The sequence below is a fragment of the Podarcis filfolensis genome (genome assembly GCF_964270895.1).
Source record: "Podarcis filfolensis genome assembly, chromosome: 14".
NCBI lineage: Eukaryota > Metazoa > Chordata > Lepidosauria > Squamata > Lacertidae > Podarcis > Podarcis filfolensis.
The window spans coordinates 4,182,414-4,204,789 of record NC_139616.1 but is presented as its reverse complement, the minus strand read 5'-3'; the positions used below and the strand labels follow the sequence as shown (position 1 = coordinate 4,204,789).

The 22,376-nt window shown below is 40.8% G+C and overlaps 1 protein-coding gene across 6 annotated transcripts in view; it reads left to right on the top strand.

Moving 5' to 3' along the window:
• The window catches only part of VPS13C (vacuolar protein sorting 13 homolog C), a 109,031-nt gene extending 86,880 nt beyond the window's left edge, over positions 1–22,151 (top strand). For 5 of the 6 annotated variants that reach the window (XM_083586055.1, XM_083586054.1, XM_083586053.1 and 2 more), the window contains 16 exons: positions 200–281; positions 367–436; positions 1,506–1,617; positions 4,613–4,726; positions 7,019–7,158; positions 7,601–7,682; positions 8,059–8,172; positions 8,743–8,818; positions 9,045–9,208; positions 10,658–10,703; positions 11,019–11,142; positions 11,609–11,723; positions 17,677–17,768; positions 18,811–18,934; positions 19,154–19,243; positions 20,410–22,151. In XM_083586055.1, coding sequence (XP_083442181.1) covers positions 200–281; positions 367–436; positions 1,506–1,617; positions 4,613–4,726; positions 7,019–7,158; positions 7,601–7,682; positions 8,059–8,172; positions 8,743–8,818; positions 9,045–9,208; positions 10,658–10,703; positions 11,019–11,142; positions 11,609–11,723; positions 17,677–17,768; positions 18,811–18,934; positions 19,154–19,243; positions 20,410–20,511 — 1,647 coding nt within the window. In that variant the 3' untranslated portion in view covers positions 20,512–22,151. Of the gene's footprint in view, positions 1–199; positions 282–366; positions 437–1,505; positions 1,618–4,612; positions 4,727–7,018; positions 7,159–7,600; positions 7,683–8,058; positions 8,173–8,742; positions 8,819–9,044; positions 9,209–10,657; positions 10,704–11,018; positions 11,143–11,608; positions 11,724–14,388; positions 15,457–17,676; positions 17,769–18,810; positions 18,935–19,153; positions 19,244–20,409 lie in introns of those variants that run through there. The other variant, XM_083586056.1, reaches the window with a different exon arrangement.
• Positions 22,152–22,376: the final 225 nt, after the last annotated feature.

The window sequence follows — 22,376 nt, the reverse complement described above, 5'->3', positions numbered from 1 at the left end:
TGGAAAGATTTGCTGATTTTTGTGTGTTTTTTTAGTTTTCTAGGGGGTGCTCTGGCTTTGCATGATTTTGCTTAGACGTGCAGTAGCCAGGAATATAACCCCCACATAAGATTAAATCTGCCTGTACTCTGCTAAATAGTCTTGATTAATGTTTATCATATTTTGGCTTCTTATATATTGGTTTGTTACTCCCTTGAAGGTCGATAACCAGTTGCCTGGTTCAATGTTCCCTGTTGTATTTCATCCCGTAGCTCCTCCAAAATCCATCGCATTGGATTCAGGTAATAATATTTTTAACATTTTAGATGCAGCAAGAATCAGCCACTTACTAAACAGGTATTCATTTCACCTCTCATTTTTCCTTAGAACCACGGCCATTCATTGATGTTAGTATCATCATTAGATTTAATGAGTACAGTAAAGTGTTGCAGTTCAAGTAAGTAAAATATACTTAAAGGTTTTTGAAACATAAGCCATGTGAATCTTACCCCTAAAGAAATTCTTAATTCTTAAGGATCGGAAAAAGGACCAAATTAAACTAGAGCAGGGGTTGGAAACCTCTGGCCGACGGTCTTAATTAGGTCCAGCTTGGCCTGCAAGACCCTTTCCCCCAAACCGTGCCTACCTGCTTCACACCTGATGTCACATCTGAAGGTCAGGTCTGGGGCAGGAAGAGATGCAACTGCCCATGCAAAACTGGGAGCCTGAAAGCATGCTTCCTATTCTTCATTGGCAGTGGAGGTTTGCTGTCACTACTGGTTAGCTGATGGGCAGTGAGAGCAAGCCTGTTGGGATCCTCTGTGCTACAAAATTATCAATGGGGAACTCAAAGCTGGGTTCCAAGTCCCTGCCTATCAGCTGATGAGCAGTAAATTCAAGTCTCACATGGCTTGGATTGGCTGTGCTATAAAGGAAAAATGGATCACCTGTTGTCATAGTGATGCCAGGTGACTGACAGGCCCACGAGGACAGGAGGAGCCCAGGATTAGGCCAGCTGGCCACAGCTAGTTCCCCACCTCTGAACTAGAGTGATTTCATGTTTCAAAAAATATATTTCCCACATGCAAAATTTCCTCTAGAGGACTAGAAGAGCCCAAAACATTTAGCTTTAATTGAGGGTAGAAGCTTTCTGCATATACAGTCAAACCCACAGATCATTTAAACTGGAATTGCTTAATAAAATATTTTAGTTTGTCCATCTTCATTGGGACTGTGAAATGGTTTCAATAAAAGTACTTTGAATGAAATGCATGGACCATCTGTGGGTTTGGGCCAAATCTGTTGAGAGGAGCTAACCACAAGCCTCTGGAATTACCCACAAGTTTTCCACCACTTTATTGTTTAGTCTTCAAGGAACTCAGGCATTGCAGGTGCATCATAGGTAGCTGCATAAGCAGAAAAGGTCCAATATTTCACTTGCTTTAAAATTAAATATTAACCACAAAATGGGCAGTTGGCCTCACGGAAGCTGTGTTGTCAGTTACTTGTATTTTCCTTTTCCTCAGGTATTTCATGGTTCTAATCCAGGAAATGGCTTTGAAAATAGATCAGGGATTCTTAGGAGCTGTTATTGGACTCTTCACTCCATCTACAGACCCAGAAGCTGAAAAACAAAGGGTAAGGTCTGCTTGGGACATCTCATATGTTGAGCTGAAATTCTGTTTTTTAAAACATGCCAGTCTATGAAAGCACAGAAGAATACTAATGCTAGATCTGTCCATAGATTTGAACTAGAGAAAATTATTTATTTTCAAGACAATAATTAGCAACATGGGGGGAATATAACTAAACAAGATCTGGACAACTGTGTAATATTTTTAACAATTTCTGGAAACTGTGTTTTGTGTATAGTGTTAGTACACAAAACAAGTTTGGGATGAGTTTACTAGCCTTCAGATTTCCAAAAGTTGCCTGTGGCTTTGAAGTGCTGTCCCAGAAAAATGTTCTTACAAGCTGATCATGGATTTGGCATATGGGTGGCCTGTTGCTATGATAATGTGACAAACAGTCCTGAAAGTTCTGGTCACAGTAAGCGATTAACTGTTGTTTACCATGATGCCATCCTGGGCTCCTCAGGGAATGCTTCCATAGAATCATAGAGTTGGAAGGGATTCTGAGGATCATCTAGTCCACCCCCCTGCAGTGCAGGACTGTGCAGCTGTCCCTTACAGGGATTGAACCTGCAACCCTGGCATTATCAGCACCATGCTCTAACCAGCTGAGCTGTCCAGCAGATGGGCAGGCCATAAATTTAATAAATATTAATAGTAATAATGATGTTTGAACAGGGCTGCAATTTTTAAATTATTGCAGAGAGTTGAGCTTCCATTTGCTGAATTTTCATTGAAATAATATTTTCAAACCAGTGTATTGAAAAATGCCTAGAAGGCAGTTTTTAAAGGAGGTAATTGGAACAAATATTGTAATTTCCTGTGATAGGTAATGTTACTTGAAATGAGATCAAATTGTATCAAGGCAAGCAAAATATAATATAATATATATACTCCCGGTGGAGTACAGGGTCAGATTTAAGGTGCTGCTTTTGACCTTTAAAGCCCTTCACGGCCTAGGACCCTTGTACCTACGGGACCGCCTCTCCTGGTATGCCCCACGGAGAGCCTCAAGGTCCATAAATAGCAACACCCTAGTGGTCCCGGGCCCTAAGGAAGTTAGATTGGCTTCAACCAGAGCCAGGTCCTTCTCAACACTGGCTCCGGCCTGGTGGAACGCTCTGCCTCATGAGACCAGGGCCCTGCAAGATCTGATTTCTTTCCGCAGGGCCTGTAAGACAGAGTTGTTCCGCCTGGCCTTTGGCTTGGAGCCAGTTTGATTCCCTCCCTCCCTCTCTTTCTTTTTTCTTTTCCTTCTCCTCCTGCGATGAGGCTACATTTTAATATATATATTTTTTAAAGATATTTATTAGAGTTTTACAAAAAAACAGAAATTTACAGAATAGAAAAACAACAGAGAAAAATAAAAAAATACAAAAAATACAAAAAAATACAAAAATTCATAGAAAACAAAAGAAAATACAAAATACAAAAAGCAAATAGATGGGGAAAAAAATTAAAAAACAGATCCATTTTTTGATATCTTTAAGCTCATTTGCTTGTTTCCTTGACCTCCTCACACCTCGCCTTTTTGTGTTCCCATTTACATAATCAATTCAGCAAATCCTTGCCCTCTTTCATTTGTCTTAACTCTATATCATAGCATATTATGATTCTATATTTTCATCCATTTATCAATTCATTTTTGCATATTCTTGTTAACTTTTGTTGCTAAATACCACTTATTGCCAATCCAAACATAATTTTAACATTCATTAATTTTACAATATTTCTGAAGATAGTCTTTAAATTTCTTCCAGTCTTCCTCCATTAATATTTTAATGTTCCATTATTTTAATGTTGTTTTTTTATTTTTGTTTTTAAGTTGTAATCATTCATCTTGTTTTTATTATTGCTTGTAAGCCGCTCTGAGCCCAGCCTTGGCTGGGGAGGGCGGGGTATAAATAAATAATAATAATAATAATAATAATAATAATAATAATAATAATAATATGCTGCCCATCTGACTGGGTTACCCCAGCCACTCTGGGCAGCTTCCAGCAAATTAAAATACAGCATCAAACATTAAAAACTTCCCTGAACAGGGCTGCCTTCAGATGCCTTCTAAAAGTAAGATAGTTGATTATTTCCTTGACATCTGATGGGTGGGCACAACTACTGCGAAGGGCCTCTCCTTCGTTCCTTGTAACGACACTTCTTTCAGTGAGGGAACCACCAGAAGGCCCTTGGAGCTAGATCTCAGTGTCTGGGCTGAATGATGGGGATGGAGACGCTCCTTTAGTATACAGGGCCAAGGCCATTTAGGGCTTTAAAGGTCAGCACCAGCACTTTGAATTGTGCTTGGAAACGTACTGAGAGCCAATGTAAGTCTTTCAGGACTGGTGTTAAATAGTCTGGCAGCTGCGTTCTGGGTTAGTTGTAGTTTCCAAGTCACCTTCAAAGGTAGCCCCACGTAGAGCGCATTGCAGTAGTCCAAGCGGGAGATAACTAGAGCATGCACCACTCTGGCGAGACAGTCCGCAGGCAGGTAGAGTCTCAGCATATGTACCAGATGGAGCTGGTAGACAGCTGCCCTGGACACAGAAGTGACTTGTGCCTCCAGGGACTGTTGTGAGTCCAAAATGACTCCCAGGCTGTGCACCTGATCCTTTAAGGGCACAGTTACCCCATTCAGGACCAGGGAATCCCCCACGCCTGCCCCCCCTTAAACAGTACTTCTCTCTTCTTGGATTCAATCTCAATCCGTTAGCCACCATCCACCCCCAACCACCTCCAGACAGAACCACTCACACAGGACATTCACCACCTTCACTGGTTCCGATTTAAACAAGAGGTAGAGCTGGGCATCAGCCGCATACTGGTGAACACCCAGCTCAAACCCCCTGATTCATACCTCCTAGCAGTTTCATACGGGGGGGGGGGACAGGACAGAGTCTCGAGGCACCCCAAATATAGAAATGTTTCATCAGTTTGTGTAGCGCCTACTGTTCAAGTCTGAACCTAACTGAGGATTTCAATTAAAATTATTGCTATTTTAACAGACAAAGCTGATACAAAAGGATATTGATGCTCTTAACACACAGTTGATGGAGTCATCCTTGACTGACATATCCACCCTCAGCTTCTTTGAGCACTTCCATATTTCTCCTCTGAAGGTATGTTTGAAAGGACTGTGGCTTGGCAACACAAAAATCAAGCTGGTTATATTTAATTATGTAACATTAGAGTAACGTTAAGAATAAAATGGTATTGGATAAAATGATACTGCAATATGTACTCAAAGTCACATGACCACGATATTTTTACATTTGCTGACTAACAGTAGTGTAAATATTGTGTTCAGTGGGCACCGCCTGGCAGAACAGTCCTCACTGAAGCTTGTGCTGATTATCGCCATTCTCATTTCACAGATTTGCAGCCTCACAGCTTGCTCAGTAGGGAGAGGACGGCACAGCATCTTGGGTGCAGTCTTGCTGTGTTTCCATCTGTGACAAATTTTAATTTCTCTCTTCATTAACTAGCTAAGTAGATGGAAGAAAAATTCTCTTGGGTTCCTTCAAAGTAATATGTGGAACCTGCCTTAAGTGATAGTGATGTTTTTGGGTTTATTTATTTATTTAAATCAGCGAAGAGAAAAGGCTGGCTTAAATCATGTTTCTCACTGATGTTACTTCCTAAGTTTCTTAACCTATGCTGCAAACTTGCCCACTAAACCACATTAATTTAGGACTACGATATTATTTATACTTTTGACTCATTCTTGCAACAAAGCCATGCATCTCTTTAGTCACTCTGCAAATACTTTGCATGCTTTACCTGTAGAGGGAATATCTTTAAAACGTTCCTGCGTAGGGTCTTTCTTATGACCCTAGTGTCCATGACACTAAGCAGAATCCTATTTACTCAAAAGTCAATGGGGCTTTCTTGTCAGGAAGTTGATACAGTACTGTGGCTTAAGTATGTGACTATAGGCACTGGTGCATAGCACAATCTTGTCTTCCATTCGTCTTTCCAGTGTGCATTGCTCCTTTCTGCTCCACTTGGCTCAGCCCCCCCCCCAAAAAAAACCAAAAATGAAGTGCCTACAACTGATAGGTCAAAGCAGGGTTGATAGTTCCCAGTCAGACTAGAGCAGTTTATTTTTATCAGGTGAAAATGAAATGTCTACTCATCCTCTCTGGTGGGTGCCATTGTGGGCTGGCATTCCCCCTTGCGCCAGGATCCAATGTGGGAAGACCTAGGGACTGTTTCCAAAGGAAGCAAAGGAAGTCTCTGGGCTGAGCTTGCTGCCTGGGTAATTGGTCCCACCTATTTGCCTACTCAGCAAATCACAACCGAACATGGGACCCACCAGGGGGCAGACTCCAGTATATTACATAGGCATGTGGTTTGTTCTCCAGCCATATTTTTGGGATCTCCCACCCTCCCACTATGGCATAGCTGGTTGCCATATTTGGGGCCAGGTTGGAATTTTTTCAGTTGGCAAATTGGCTCCAGCCCTCTGGTTTTTGCCATCTTCGTAGCAATTGTCACACCTTTGGTGCTTTAAGCATTAGATAGGTCTAGTTTTGGTTGGAGGAGAGATTGTAGCCTCTGCCTGACCCCCTCCCCTGAAATGGGCTTTCCCATTAAAGGGATCCAGGGGAGATGCTTCTTTTCGGATGCCCAGGTGGGGGCGAGGGGCCACAGCAGCCCCCAGGTGCAATCCAGTGAGGGAGTTGCCCTTTGATGTAGGTCAGGGACTCCCTCCTATCCAGTTGATCCCAAAATGCAAGATCTTCCAGCAGGTGGACCGGAAGGGATGGGATCTACCCAATGCCAATCCTCTTATATCTGCTGGCATTAAAGTTGCGGCCTGATTTCACCCAAAAATGCAGTGCGTCTTATTCTTGGTATTGGGAGGAACCGAAGAGGAGGGGGGATGCCTTGCCACACAAATCTATGCGCCACCCATCACCTTCTTGTATCCTCATTAACCCAGAATAGAGGACAGAAGCTAGAAATCATAAAAAAGAAAGAGAGAGATAAGCAAAAGAAATAAAGAGGATTTCCAATTTTCCCTCTGTCAATTATGTATATAAAGACTATTTAGAGTATTCAAAATGTTCTAAATTTACATAGAAAATCCTCCTTTTTATCTCACCATATCTAGAAGGCGGTTCAAGCTGAAAATTAACTGTGGGTCTAATTTAATATAAAACATTTCTTGTATACTGTGTAACTATGAGCACTCTTTTCTGAAAAGAAAAAATGATTGACAGAATGATTAGCAATATAACTGAGCACTTAAAAATGTTGTCACAAACATCGCCACAGGTCTAGTATCTTTTTTCTGAAGCATTTTTCAAACTTCTACATGTTTGCCGCTTCCATATGTCTATATATTTAGTAAATCTTGACAAGCAGGTACCGAAAATGTTAATTCATATCCACTTCTATCTTGTTAGTTGCATTTGAGCCTTTCTTTGGGCTCTGGTGGGGAAGCATCTGATAAGGGCAGAGGAGAAATGATAGCGATCCATTCTGTGAATCTACTACTGAAGAGCATTGGGGCTACTCTTACAGATGTAGATGATCTAATATTCAAGTAAGTGGATGAAGCAAGTGTTTATCTCTTAAATTCTCTTTCTGGGTTCTTGTTAAGCATTTGCAGTACTAATTATTTTTAACCACTGTCACTACTGTGTTCATGCTTCTGGAAACTTATTAGAACAGTATTGGGTAACCACAGAAAGAGGGCTGTATGAATGGAGAATGGATACTCATAAAAGTGGCTAAGAGAACCTGCTGTGATGTTGCCTGCTCAGTCACATCTCAGTCTTGAATTTGCTACCATAGGCAGCTTGCATTCTCTTAACTTCAGCTCTGCATTTTTTACATGGGGATAATGCCAATCAGCTTTACAGGGTTATTCTATAGATGAAATGATGTATGAGAAGAAAATGCACTGTAAGTATTTAGAAGTTTTAGACATTCTCAGCAATGGGAAAACATCATTCTTCAGATGCTGATTTGATGCTTCTTTTCAGGCTTGCTTTCTTTGAAATCAAGTATCAGTTTTACAAAAGAGATGAATTAATGTGGAAAGTCATCGGGCATTACAGAGATCAGGTAAGTTGTTTGCCCTCTGCATGATTTTCTCCGCTGTATTTCCAACTGAACTTTGGATTTAGCACATCATTTCCACATGCATTCATAAGGCCTGAAGCTCAACTCTCTTTGCCCAGGAGGCATTAATATTGCAGTGTGAAATCGTAGTTCCTAAGCAATGACATATTCTTTGCATTGTGTGTGTGTGCACACACCCTCCTACCCACCCCCTCCTACCCACCGCACCCCACACTCTCACACTATAGTACTGCTGTTAAGCTACCATTAAATATTGTTTGTTTTTGACGTGCATAGATTCTCATCCATTTTTTTTTAAAAAGCTGAATACTAATTATTTCTCTTTTCTGTTTCTGTGTTTGTTTATTTTTTACCTTAGTTCTTGAAGCAGGTGTATGTTCTTGTGCTGGGTTTAGATGTCCTGGGCAATCCCTTTGGCTTAATCAGAGGTCTGTCGGAAGGTGTGGAAGCTTTCTTCTATGAGCCTTTCCAGGTATGATGTCACTGTGCCACTGGAGTTGCAGGTTGTTGGTTTCATTGGATTTCTTTCTGAAACATTCTGATCTTTCATTTTGATCAGTAGCAAAGGATTTGTAAACTGACGACTTCAAAAACCTGTGTGTTGAATATAACTACGTTAGGAAAAAAGAACAATATGTATACTGGCTCCAGTAACTATATTTTGTGACTCTCTCTGTGTGTGTAGCCTGGTAAAACTGAATCCAGTCCTTTGCTGCTGCTCCTGACCAGCAGATGAGGGCCACTGTCAGTTTTTTGGAAGGGTTGTGTCAGTAGAGCTTGACAAGGCAGAAATCATGAACACACCATCCATCTGTATGCATGTTTCCTCATCTAGCTTCTGTACACATATTCCAGCTAGGAGGCATGCAGCTAATTTAAGTGATCATGGTTTTTGTCAGACGTGACTTCTTTCAAAAGTTCAGTATTTGTCATAAGATCTTTTTTGAGCTGCATAAAGCCACAAATGATGGGAGTGTGGAAATGGTGTGGGTGTGTAAAACAAAATAAAAAACCCTCAAATGTCTTTTTCATCCTTGATTAGGGAGCTGTTCAAGGACCTGAAGAGTTTGCTGAAGGTTTTGTGATTGGTGTAAGAAGTCTGCTTGGCCACACCGTGGGTATGTTGAACACTTCACAATTTTCAGTATATTATACATGCACAACCTAAATGTCCATGCAAGAGCTGACTATGTAAAAAAATTATTGGCCCATTCAAGATTTGGTCTCAACACTCAGCCACCATTTAAATTGCAATGGATCACCATAACAGTGCATCTATCTTGTTCTCAACCTTTTTCTTCAATGGTCTTGGAACCCCATAACATTCTTCTACTTGTCTGATAGGCGGAGCAGCAGGCATGGTCTCTCGAATAACTGGTTCTGTTGGGAAGGGTCTGGCTGCTATCACTATGGATAAAGAGTACCAGCAGAAGAGAAGAGAGGAAATGGGTCGTCAGCCTAAAGATTTTGGAGACAGTCTTGCCAAAGGAGGGAAAGGCTTTCTACGAGTATGATGCTTAGATATTTTCTGGACTTCTGTGTGAGAGTAAAAATGCATAGATAAATCTGAAATACATTTTTTCTGTCTATTAAATTGAGCCTAATCCATGTGAAATATGCACACATTGGGCTCCCCTCCCCAAAGTTGTTTGTGTTTCTAACGCTAGTTAGTGGAAATTTTTTTGGCAGCCAACCCTAGCAGCAAAAACTGAAGTATTAATTTTATGCAGTTGCATTTGGCTTTGAACTCTCAAGGGTACTGATCTATTGGCCAGGCTTCATAATGTGGGACAAAAAGTTCCTAAACATCCCAGTGCTTGGGTATGTGTGAAGCCAGACTAGGGACTTAGGCTCCAAGTGGAAGTTTGAGAGGCAGAGCTGTTTCTGACCTGCTTTTTTGTGGCATCTTGTTGAAGATTGCACGTGACATGAAGTAATTTTGCTTCCCTGCTTCCATCAGTCTGTGAGGTGAGAGCTGGGCATCATAAGGACAGCATCATGTGACACATTTTGTTCAACGATATGTGTCAAGGAAAAGAGAGAGAGCAGTAGTAGTTCTATCTTCCTCATAATCTTTGGTTAGACTTTCCAAGGAGGCATTCTGTAGGCATTTGTACAATTTCCTCTCCACTTCTCTGACTGGGGTAAATACAACTGCCTTATTGATCAGAGTTTTTTGATAATATTCTGTGTGAAAGAATTGGAAGCTTTGGGTTATTTTTCACCAAGGAATCAGACATGGTGGACATCAATGCTCTTGAAAACTTAGCCAGACCTCCAATTTAGCCTGTGTGTAGATGCCATTTGATGGCACAAATTCTTGCCCTTGGTCCCAGCAGCAGCAGTAAAGGTTTGGTAAATGTATGAGCAAGCACCTGTGTAGCCGCTCTTGCTGAGCTAGACAGCTGCTTACAACAAAGACTAGAAAACTAGACTACTGTAGGTGGTCTGACATGGAGTACTCTCCCGCTACATAGTTGCTTGATCATCATCTGCCATTTAGTGCTGTGTTTGGCTTCTTGTTTTAGTGCGTCTGTTATCTGTGGTGCCTGAGTTGGTCTGGGGTGAGCTAACTTTTGAGTACCCTCCTTGCAGCAAGGTTAGGACATCATAAGTGGCCTTCTGAGCCCTTTTGTGACTTGCGCTTATGCCTTAATAGGTCTTTGTCAACTATATCAACTGACCTTTGAAAATATTGTTTCAGTGTTTATTAATTTCTGTGTGAATCATGGACAATGTCTTAAAAATATATAACACTAAATTGTGAATGTTGGGCTGTGTGTGTCCATTTCATCACCATGATACCCCTGGTTGGGCAAGTTTGTGAACTTTCCCCAAGAGAGACTGTTTTGAATATTGAGGTCCAAAGACTGAAAGTAGAAAACATAGAGGATGGTGGATGAAATTAATTTGTAGCTTTTTGATTTTGATTTTCTGTTCTCTCTATTTCCTTTAAGGGGGTTTTCGATGGAGTGACTGGGGTAGTCACGAAACCTGTAGAAGGTGAGCTCTGATATTCTGACTTGGGATGTTGAGGAATTTCATAGTTTCAGAGTTGCTAAGTAAAATTTTTTAATGCCATTTTATTCAAATAAAAACTACTATAGTTCTGACAGTATTAAACAGTTGGACTAATAAGGGTCTCAGGGTCCCTTCCAACTCTGTAATTCTGTTACTCTATAAAAAGTGATATTTTAAGTAGAGAACCAGCACTCCTTATGGAGGAATTATGTAACTAGCAGAATTGTGTACTTTGAGTCTTGAAACCTAGCCTGTTGCAAGAAGACTCAATTCTGTTTTATATTCTTATGCTGGAAGGTGCCAAAAAGGAAGGTGCCGCTGGCTTCTTCAAAGGGATCGGGAAGGGTCTTGTTGGTGTTGTGGCCCGTCCAACAGGAGGTGTCATAGACATGGCAAGCAGCACATTCCAGGGGATCCAGAGGTAAGAGGGACAGCGGGTTGGACTGGGAGCAACCATTGAGAAGCCATCTTTCCAGCTTCCACCAAATGTGGTTCAGGTGTTGGTGGGACAGAAAGAAGAGCATCTGCTGAAGATTTTTAAACCAGGACTGACTTGTATAAGAGAATGTGATATTTTAGATAATCTGATTCCAAGTCAATTCAGGGCTTAACTAGCACTTTGAATTGCATTATTATTAGGGTACTACGTGGCCACCTTTTTTTTTCTTTTTGAAAACTCAAGCTACTTACGATAATTCAGTTTCAGAATAACAGCTTCTTGTTTAGTATTTTCATTGTCTTGAAAGCTTGAACTGATTCTTGTAATAGTCAACTTGCATGGGAAACAGTATGCAAAGACTCTGATTAATCCTGAAATGATAAAAAAATAAAATGAATTTACGACATAGAAAATGGAAATCTGCATTGTTCACAATGATATTTGACAGGGTGGCGGAATCAACCGAAGAAGTATCAAATCTCCGTCCTCCACGTCTCATTCGTGAAGATGGCATCATTCGGCCCTATGACAGGGGTGAAGCTGAGGGGTATGACTTATTTGAGGTATGCTTTGTCATATATCCCAGCTTTAAAAGTAAAAAAAAATATAATAAATGTATTTAAAGTGTCCAAATATTAGTGGAGGAAATTTCACCCACAAAGTTTTTATGTGAAAAATACTCCACATCTGAATCGTTGCTTCTGCCTGTGGATTTTGTCTATAATGTTCCCAGGTGTGATCCATTTCTGATGGTTCTTTACTTTAGAGCATGACTATTCATGAAGGGCTCTATATGTGTGGTAGAATACATTTCCAAATTCTGCACCATTGTCTTGAGAGTTAAAACCTTGCATCCCACATAGGATTCAGAATGCAGCTATATTTAGGCTAGACTTTTTCTTGCTTAGTTTATTGTTGGGAGCTGACTTGCTATCTGCATCATGACACCTAAGAATATGATAACTGCCATATATTTGTGACTGGGAAACAAATCTATGCGAACTGCAGCCCAGCCTAACCTGATACTTCATTTTTCACACACTGTTGGTGTTTAGTCACCAAGGAGATTGCTTTTTACAACCCAGGACCAGTGTGGCATAGTCACAGAATAGACGTGTTGGATTTGGAGTGGGGAGACTTAGGCTCAAGTTCTTGCTCAGCCACAAAAAAATTTGGGTGGCTTTGGGTAAGCCCTTCTTTCTCATCCTAGTCTGATTATGAGATTCATGGGATAACTTCAGTGCTTTTTTTCTTTAAAAAAATGTTTTGGGGTACTCTCATTTTGACTCAAGATACCGTATTTTTCGCTCTATTGGACGCACCGGACCACAGGACGCACCTAGTTTTTAGAGGGGGAAATCAGCTTCTCGGGGCTGCGGGGGAAGCCCGGGTCCCCCCCCCAGCCCCAAAGAGCAAAGAAGCCAAGACAGCGAGCGGGATCCATAGCCGTGCAACCTCTCCAGCCAGGAACTAAACCTCTCCCGCGCGGCTAAAGAAGAAGCCAAGGCAGCGAGCGCTATCCATCCCGCTCGCTGCCTTGGCCTCCTCTTTAGCCTTCCACAGCATCTTTAGCCTTGCGCAGCGGGATGGATCGCACCCGCTGTCCACCGGGGCTGGACTAGATGACTCCTGGAGTTCCCTTCCAACCCTGCAATTCTATGACGTCGGAAGGTGTTGGGGGTCTCCACCACTGGAGGCTTTTAAGCAGCGGTTGGGGGACCATCTGCCTGGCGTTCTTTAGCTGTCATTCCTACATTGTGAGGGGGCTGGGCTAGATGACCCTCAGGTGGTCCTCCCAACTCTATAAAGTCCTACAATTCTGTGGCAGGAGATCCACAGCCACTTCACACAATGCCCGCTCCCAATTTTCATCGGAGAGACATGTGGCTTCAGTGTCTAGGTAGGTACCCCCCTACCTGCCACTCTTCCCCCACCCCACTTAAGCCGAGGGAATTCCTGCCCAGAGAAGCTCCCAGGTGAGGCAAGGGTTAAGATCTACCTCTGGTAAATGGCTTTGTATCCTCCCTCTTTCCCTTTTCTCTTCTTCTTCTATGCTATTTCCTTCTTTTGTGTTTAGTTTAATTTATTTTTATTGTATACTAAAATAAAAGCTGCAAAGTTTCCTTTTTTATAATATCCCCCCCCTCCAAACTAAAACCTTAGATAAAAACACTGATCCAGAGTTATAATACCCCCCCTCCAAACTAAAACCTTAGATAAAAACACTGATCCAAAAGTTGGCTTCTTTAGCCTCGCGCAGCCTCCCGCGACTGGAGAGGGGCGCAAGGCTAAAGAGGAAGCCGGGGCAGTGAGCTGGAGAGGCGCGGGATGGATCATGCTCGCTGCCCTGGCTTCCTCTTTAGCCTTGCGCAGCCTCCCGTGGCTGGAGAGGTGCGCAAGGCTAAAGAGGAAGCCAAACCTCTCCTGGCTGGAGAGGTTGCGCGAGGCTTTTCTAGAGGAGGGAGAAGGGACTGTCTGGCCGCGTCAGTCCCTTCTCCCTCCTGGGGAAAAGCCCGCAAGAGCCGCGCGAAGCTTGTGTGTGGCTCTTGGGGGCTTTTCCTGCCTGCCTCCCCCCTGCATTCGCTCCATAGGACGCACAGACTTTCCCCCTTACTTTTTAAGACGGAAAAAGTGCGTCCTATGGAGCGAAAAATACGGTAATCACCATTTTACATTTCAAATCAGGGAAAATAAATACAGTAAATGGACAAAAGTACAAAGATTCACAAAATGTTTAGGGGTCTGCATCCCCACAGGAAAAAAGCACTGGATAACTTTACATGCACCCTTCTGGGCTTGGAGAAAGAACATTGGAATTCAGAAATGATGTAGAAGCATGTTTCATTTTATTAATTTGCCTGTTGTTTTTGCTAGGCTCTTCAACAGTATTAAATAGTATTATAGGGTGATGTTTTTATTTCCTTTAAGTACATGCAATTTGATTTATGCATTGACAGGAAGCATATCTCTTGCTGATATTTGGGGAGGTGAGATATACATTGAGAACAATAACACAGAAACCTATTACTTAAGGGGCATTTATCTTGAATTATTTATTCGCAATCTCTTCTAAGCCAGAAGTGAAATTCCATTCAAAATAGGTACCCATAAACTGAAAGTTCTGTTCTTTTCCTTTTTGTCTCTTGCCTTCCTATTCATTACTTCCAGCATCTGATCAGTTTCTAATGTATTTCTTCTTTCTTTCTCTCTCCCACTATGCTTACGCAGCAACAACTGGAATAATGGAGTCTACGGTTTCCATTATCTTTTTCTATATTTAATCATATTTGTCTGCTTTGCTCTATCTTAAAATTTAGGGCATGATTCAACAAGAATCCATTGCATTCTGTATCTTCCCACAGAGCCTCTTTCACTGGTACTGCCTACTTCAAATGATAGGAATGTATTTATTTTTATCCCTGAGGTTAGCTGCACACCATGAAAATTGCCCTTCGGTTGGTGGTGATGGTTAACATAAGTGGAAAAGAGTTTACATCTATATATTTTAATGTGCCAATTATTGATTGATGTTTTTCTATAATTAAAAGCAAAGAGAGATCAGTGACAGTGTAGCATTGGCTAGTTGAAGTGTCAGTGTTGTATATTGGCATATATGTAAATAGTAAAATAATTTTGTTCATGTGTAGCTAGCCGTTGCAAATTCATGAATATGGGCTAGTCTTTCATGTTTCCTTATTCATACAAAAGAGGCTGGATGTAGGATGTTAAGCGACTGTCTGCTTTTCTACTCAGCACACATAGACCTCAGTGAGAGGGAAGCTGGTAGTCCCATTGGTCGGATGGCAGCCATCATTCCTCTCCTACAACCAGCCTGAAAAAAGCACACCTTTCTCTTCCAGCATCAGCAACTCTGACAGGAAGAGAGGAGTGAGGGTCAAGCTAAGAGTGACATATTCCATCAATCTCTAAATCAGAACCCTGTGTGAAAGTTGTATAGAAACACCAGTTTTAAAAAATTCTACTCAGATTGTTGAAAATTGATGTTGATGCCTTGATGCTCAAAAGCAGCCATTTTTTTTTGTTTATCTGTATTTTCTTTAGGATTTTTTGGGTGATGCTGTTCAATATAAATATTTCCATAACTATATTGATTAGAGGTAATAAGATATGTTTGGAGACAGTGTAACTTTAGTGTATTGAAACATGCTGTGAAAAGAAATTATTATAGGCATGCATTTTCTTCTTGAACAGTAGGTGCCTGCTAGATTTTGTTAAATTAGATTAAGAAATGTCCCATAAGCTTTAGCAACAAATATAAAAATAATTGTGCTCCTTTTTGCCTGTTTATGTACTTCTGAGTTGCTCTCATGTGGCAACTCATGAGAGAGCCTTCTCTTTTCTGAGAAATATTTTCAATAAAAAATAAAAAGCAGTATTAAATGTTGGATTTTATACTGATGCTCAAATGTTTTGAGTAATTTATTTTCTCAAATGTATTTTGTAATTATCACCGAATCTTTGTGCAAATATAATGCCATGCACACTTTTTTTGGCAAGGATTTTGGGCTTAACTTCAGAGAACATTTCTTTAAGTGTCTTCGCCTCTGTGTGTACGTGTGTCCTGTTGCTTTAGAGCAGCCTTACCCCTCCCCTTCTGTGCTGGGTTGGACTGATGGGAGTTGTAGTCCAAACCATCTGGAGGACACCTGGTCGGGGTGCTTCCTTGCTTGAGAGGGAAGGAGTCCCAGAACAAGCAGCATCCTTGACTATTCTCTGCTGTTAGCATTCTGAGCTTCATTGTGGTCTCCCCCCTTTTTCTCTTGCCAACCTGCATTGGTAGGTAGCTGTTTCTTACCCCATCCCTGAGTTAGTGGATACCTGTTTTTGATCTAGCTAAAATTTCTGTTTTTGTTTTTGATCTAGCTAAAATAAGCTACTCAATGCCTCTTTTTAAAGGGCGGGGGAAGAGATCAGTTTAGTCCTGAAGTCCCTTGCAATCCTGAATTGGGTTGACAAATGAATTGAGGTATAAGGTGGAAAGGATGTCTTCACACAGGACATAGAAAACACTGGCACTCGCTCCCAGGGGAGGCAGGGATGGCCACCAACATGGATGGCTTTAAAAGAATATTGGACAGATTCATGGAGGAGACGGCTCTTGATGGTTACTAGCCATGATGGCTCGGCTCTACCTCCACAATCGGAGGCAGTAATGGTTCTGAATTCCAGTTGCTGCAAGCCACAGGAGGGGAGAGTGCTCCTGTGTTCTGGTCCTGCTTTCGGTTTCCCACTGAGGCATCTGATAGCCACAGTGAGAACAGGATGCTGGACTGATAGGCCGTTGGCCTGATCCTGCAGGTCTGATCCTTCTTATGGAAGGAGGGGGGAGACTGGAGCTGAGTGGTGGAAGGCAAGAGTTTTATGCAACTCATAGGGCTGCATGTCGCAAGATGAATATTAGATTACAAAAGGAAGAAAAAGAATTGCTTTAAGGAAAATCAGTGGTTTCTTTGATGTTTGAATAATAGCAGATTCTGTTACAGAATCAGGCATTTATTCATAAATGTGTAGTTTGCCTTTATATTATCTTAATGTGCGTTCTTATTATCTTGTATCTTTGGCTTCTTTTGTTTTTAAAAATTGTAAAACGTAGTTTCAGTTAATTCAAGGATTGCTGACCTTTTTTTGGTCCCAGGGCTTCTTCCAAGCCTCGTTTCATTCAGAGAAGGGGACCCTGCCAGTGCCAGGGGAGGACTCTGTGGGCACAGCAATACCTGTGCATGCCACGCTGGCATCTGGAGTTCATAAAAAACAACTCTGTATAGCATGTTTAGTCAGCTGGGACTTCTGGTTTTGATCAAACAAGTGCTGCTATTTCCTATTTTAGATTTGCACTTGAATGTGTGAACTCTCTCCCCCCCCCCCCATTTTCCTTATTGCAACTTTTCAGCAATTTTATAACCTGTATGTTATAATGATATAATCCTTTTTGTATGATTGAAAGAAGTACTTCTAGACTGGTGGAAATAAAATTATGACATGGAGAAAACGAAAGCTGAAGCCTGTCTGAATTGATGTTGCAAAATACAGAATTACTACATTCTTCCTCTTAAAGTGACCCCCCCTTCTACTTTGGGGTAGCAGGCTGTGCCCTGTGGACTTCTCTTTAAAAACAACAACAACAACATAGTTTAATGTATTTTACTTTTTGTCACTTTGTATATTTTATGCACTCAAGTCTTGCACAGGAAAGAATGCCAGCAGTCTGGCAAATGGATTATTACACAGATTACTAAATTTAAGGGGGGAAATCTTCATTGTTAACGAATATGGGATTCAGTTCTGGACGCTAAAGCACTATGCAAATTGACTATCTCCCCCCAACACTAAATATGCTTTCTTGGGGAGTGGGGGGAAGGGTGGGCATGATCCACTGGAAGAACTCCCTTTTCCAGAATTCAGTCCAAGCCTTGTAATTGTTACCTCATGTGGGTTTGAAATTCTACCTGAGACTAGAAATGTGTCTTTTGTTTTTTTACCCTCATCCTGCTGCAGAATTCTCATATCAAGAAGCTGGCTGGAGAAAGCTTCCAGTACCACTGTGCTGTTCCAGGGGGCAGAAAGGCGCACATTGTAGTAACCAACAGGTATTATTGTGTTGACTAAACCAGAGGAATTCAGCCAGTGTTCTGTGGGTATTTCATTTGGTCAAACCAATCCGCACCTAGTCAAAAGGCAAACACTGCCACTCTGTGGAGAGTTAATATTGAACCAGGATTATATTGAAGGCCTCTGTGGGAATTTCCTCTTTCCTCTTTGCTTGCAAATTAAATTGAATTATATGTAGGAGGAAGCACATCTCATTCCAGGATTCTGGTTTTTCTGTTGAGGCTATGGATGGCAATGGGCTAGGCAGTTTCTTTTCTAAACATGGTCTTGCCTCAGCCACGCCCCCCTGCCTACGAGCACCTAGAGATCAGATGGAGGTACTCAAGAATTGCATTAGGTTCTGGGGCCTCCGGTTGCTGATTTCTACTTGAGATCCAGATTCTGCTGTACTAAGGCCAAGTCTAATATGACTAATATGAATTTTATTCACCTCATGATGAATAAAATTTCCCTTTCTGTTCATATATGGTCCAGGAAGACTAATACTGTTCTCTGGTTTGTGTCCAGGGTCCTTCCAGGGATCTTTCACGTTACCAGCAACCTGTGCCTTTAAATAGAAATGTTATCCAGAATTGAATCTGGAACCTCCTGCATAAAAAGCTGCTTTCCCACAGAGCTCTTTTCCAACTTGGATATTAATGTGCATTCCTCCTTGGTCACATGCCTTCATTATCTTTTGTTGAAAGCCCACTCAGGGAACCCATCATTTTGCTTTTGGGCAAAGGTTTTCTCCTTGAAATACCTGCTGATATTGATGACACTTCTTTCCACACTATTTTGTAACACTGGTGCAAAAGGGCTTATTTCATCTGCCAATTTAAGTCCAGTCATAATTTGAACAATTTTGTGGCTAAAGATGTGTAACTTCTAATATGCTGAAGTTAAAATGTATCTTGTGTCACGTGCATGGTCCACAAAAGTAGATATTTCTGTACTGAGTGGTCTTGGGTTTTGTGAGTGTGCCGAACACTCAAGTGTTTACTAAAGAGAAAATATTGACATGTTTCTGTCTTCATCTAGGAGAGTTATGTTCATAAAGGAGGTGGAGATTTTAGGGCACATAACAACAGATTGGGATTATTCATATGAAGACTTCACACGGCCACCAGTTGTGGATGAAAACACACTGCAGATCTTTGTTAAGGTAAGAGGAACAGATTCACACTTGTTCTAGAAACAATAAGCGAATACTTTGGTGTTGGGTGTAATCTCACAAACACAAAATAGAACAGGGAATAACTTTATGTCTAATTTTCTTTTATAATAAAATTGTGACCATGGCTGATCTGATTATGCTCTTTTTAATAGTGGAATGTAATAACATTTTCGCAGTTATTTTAAATTATTCTGGGTTTTCTAACAGGACCAAGGGCTGTTAACATTTCACAAGAGAGAGAACTCAGGACAAGAGTCAGTAAAGAAAATCCAGCTCAAGAATTCAGCTTCAGCAAGGGTAATTATGATATTGGAACTAGTACTACATTTCCAGTGTAAACATACGGCAGAACACTGGTCTTCACCACTCAGGTGCTCTTGATTTGAACGTCACTGCATTTCCACCAGTGCCCTGGGGCAGGTTTGTCTTGGTGCAGTGCTTTTCACCGCAAGGCACGATAACTGCAATTGGCACCTAGATTAATAAATCTCCGCCTTCTTCAATGGTCTTCAGGTTAGCGTTCCTTCACCCTTGAAGTTCTTTCCTCAGGAAATAGGAAGAAGGGAAGAGCTCCTTTTCAGTCTCCTGCTTGAATACTGGTCTTGGAGAATGGAGTGCTTGCCTCCTTTTGTCAGTATTTATTTTTTAAATCCCATATTCCCCTACCCACTGTGTGGTTGAGGACACTGAGGAGTATCATGCTAAATAAATAGGGCCATGTGCTCTTCCTTGGTTGTCTGTCCCAGGAGCAGTTGTGCCTATCTGACCACACCTTGAAACTTTTCAGTGGTGGTGGAATTATTAATCTTGCCAAAAAGCCACCCCATCCTTCAGTTCCTTCTGGAATATTAATTGAAAAAGAACAAGGTACAATGTGAGTGTTAAAGGAACAAATGTAAAAAATGTAAAAGAAGAAGCATTCTGCACTTTGCACCTCTGGATCAGCAAATTCTGCCTAAAATAGAGTGAATCACAATACCACTAGTGCAAACATCTGTACTTAAGCTTGAAGAAATCTGAACTATGGAATGCCTTTCCACAAGGAAAACATTGTGGCAAAGAAAGTAGCAATTTCCAAAAATGGGTTATCTTTGGAAAGTAATGTCAGCAATTGCCAGGTGATTGTGCCCAATTCTATCTCCGTCTGCCACTATTTTGTGACTGGGTTTGCCATTTCACTACTAATTTTGTGACTGGTGGGATTTGGTAATTTTCAGCTGTTTCAAGTGGGCTCTGGAGGTTGAGAATCCCTGCACTGGGGCATCTTAATGAGTTGATTTAGGCAGTTTCTCTTACAGACTCTTGTTTCCATGCCTCTCTCAGGCTCTTTTAATTTTTATTTCTGGTTGCTATTAGCTTAGCCAAGTTCAGGTTTTTGCATCTCTCCAAGAAATATTCATTCAGTTTTTCCGTGAAGTCTTTTGTGAGGTTTCGTGGCTAATAATAATCTGTTTGCTTCCCAGAGGATCTGTCATGCTATTGATGAAGCTCAAGCAACAAGACATCAGCAGAAGTTGGTGAAACAAGCGTCTTTAAGATTAAGCAGACCACAGGAACCATCTTAATAACAGTGACATCTTTTATTCATGTGGCCTTTCAGAGAATGAATTTTATGGAAACTGTGTGGACACATTCATGCCTGGTGATGCTCAGTTTGTGGTGGGAGATGGAGGTTGAGCTGCCTAGACTGGCCACTCAAAAAAATACTATTTTGACATATTTGAATGTAGCCATAATTGCAATATTTAAATGTCGTAATTTCTTTTCCAAAGATAAATAGAATTATATTGAATCATTCCTTTCACTTTAGTTGACCAAAATTATTAAGGTCTGCTTAATATGAATCTTAAATGAACATTTGTTTGAGCAAATTAACTACTCCGTCCTCTTCTCAAATTTACTTGGTGTATTGAGATAAATTTTTGATGTTGTGATAGTAATACAGATTCTCTCTCTTAACAGAAGGCAATGTGTTTTCTATTCAGAGTATATTTTCTATGTTTATTCAAAAATTATTCATGTTGTTTGTAATGAAAACATCCAGAAATGACTCAGGAACATTTTGTTTGGCGTTCAGCTGGTTTTGTAGGCAGTATAATACAGGAGTTCTTTTGAGTCAGGATTTCAAACCCGTTTCTGACTGGCCATTAAGTGAGTTGCTCTGTAGGGATCATACCTGTATTAGTAATGACACCTTTATTTATGTCAGCTAATGAACAGCCTCTCATTACCTTTAACATTGCATATATTTAGGTTTTAAAATAGATCACTGTTTGGGCTGAGATGATTGGCACAAGTTAATGTATGTTCGGACTATCACACATTCAGCAAAATGATTATGTGTAAATGAACAAATGGGTTTAGAAACATGGTGAGCTTCATACAGCAAACTATATAATTGTTGGAAACATCCTGTGCTGAATTCTGGGCTGCTCTTCAACAAGGCACATGTGCTAACGCATTAAGAGTTCTCTGTTTACAGGAGCTTGTGTGCACTTTTGCAGCTGAGGTACTGTTCTTGTTAAGCAAGTCTTGTTTGCAGACTACATAGTAAATCAAGTACTTCTACTGCCATTTTTTATTTTATTTACAAATGAAGGATTTTGCTGTCTAAAATTCAGTACTTTTTCAGTCTGTCCATTTGTTTTTCTGTAACATTAAGTCACATATTTTGCCTTTGGGAGCATTTTGGTTTACGTTCCCCTCTTAATGCTCATTTGCTTCACTTTTGGTTAGTTGTTCATGTACTTGGCCATTTTTGGCCACACTAATGCTAACATTTGTAGTATGCAGAATTATGATTTATTGTTCTGGAATTATAGGTCAGCAATTAATGATTAAGGATTTTAAGCCAAACAATTCAGATTTAACGTGTATCTGCCTTGATCATAAATCAGGTGCTTTATGTGAGTCCATATCATGGGGAAAAGGAGTACACTGCCAAAAACTGCATTTTGTGGAAAACACTTTTGTAGGGGGTAATTGTCTTCCTTGGGCAAATTCTTACATAGCGTTGCTCAGTTACCTAGAACAGTGGAAGAGACACAAGCCTTTATGACTGGCTCATTTGCTAGCAGATAAAAGCCTTACCTGGCTCAGTAAGTGTGTCTTGGCTCAAGGGTCATCTAAATGGTACTGTTTGTCTGCTCTTTATTTCTGTCGTTATGTGTATATAATATTGCAAAATAAAAATATTTTATATGCAGCTCATTGTGGCTTTCATGACAAGCAGTTGATGATATTAAATAAGCAAATCAATAGGCAGCCAAATAATATTGAAATAAATTGCACTGTGAACTTTAAAAAACACACTTTTTTATCACTCCTTCCTATTGAAGGTCGTGGCCCAAGAAGAGAGAGGAAAATACATGAGGTAAACTACTGGCTGTGCAGGTGGTGTCATCAGGAAGGATTTGGCTTCCTGGAACAT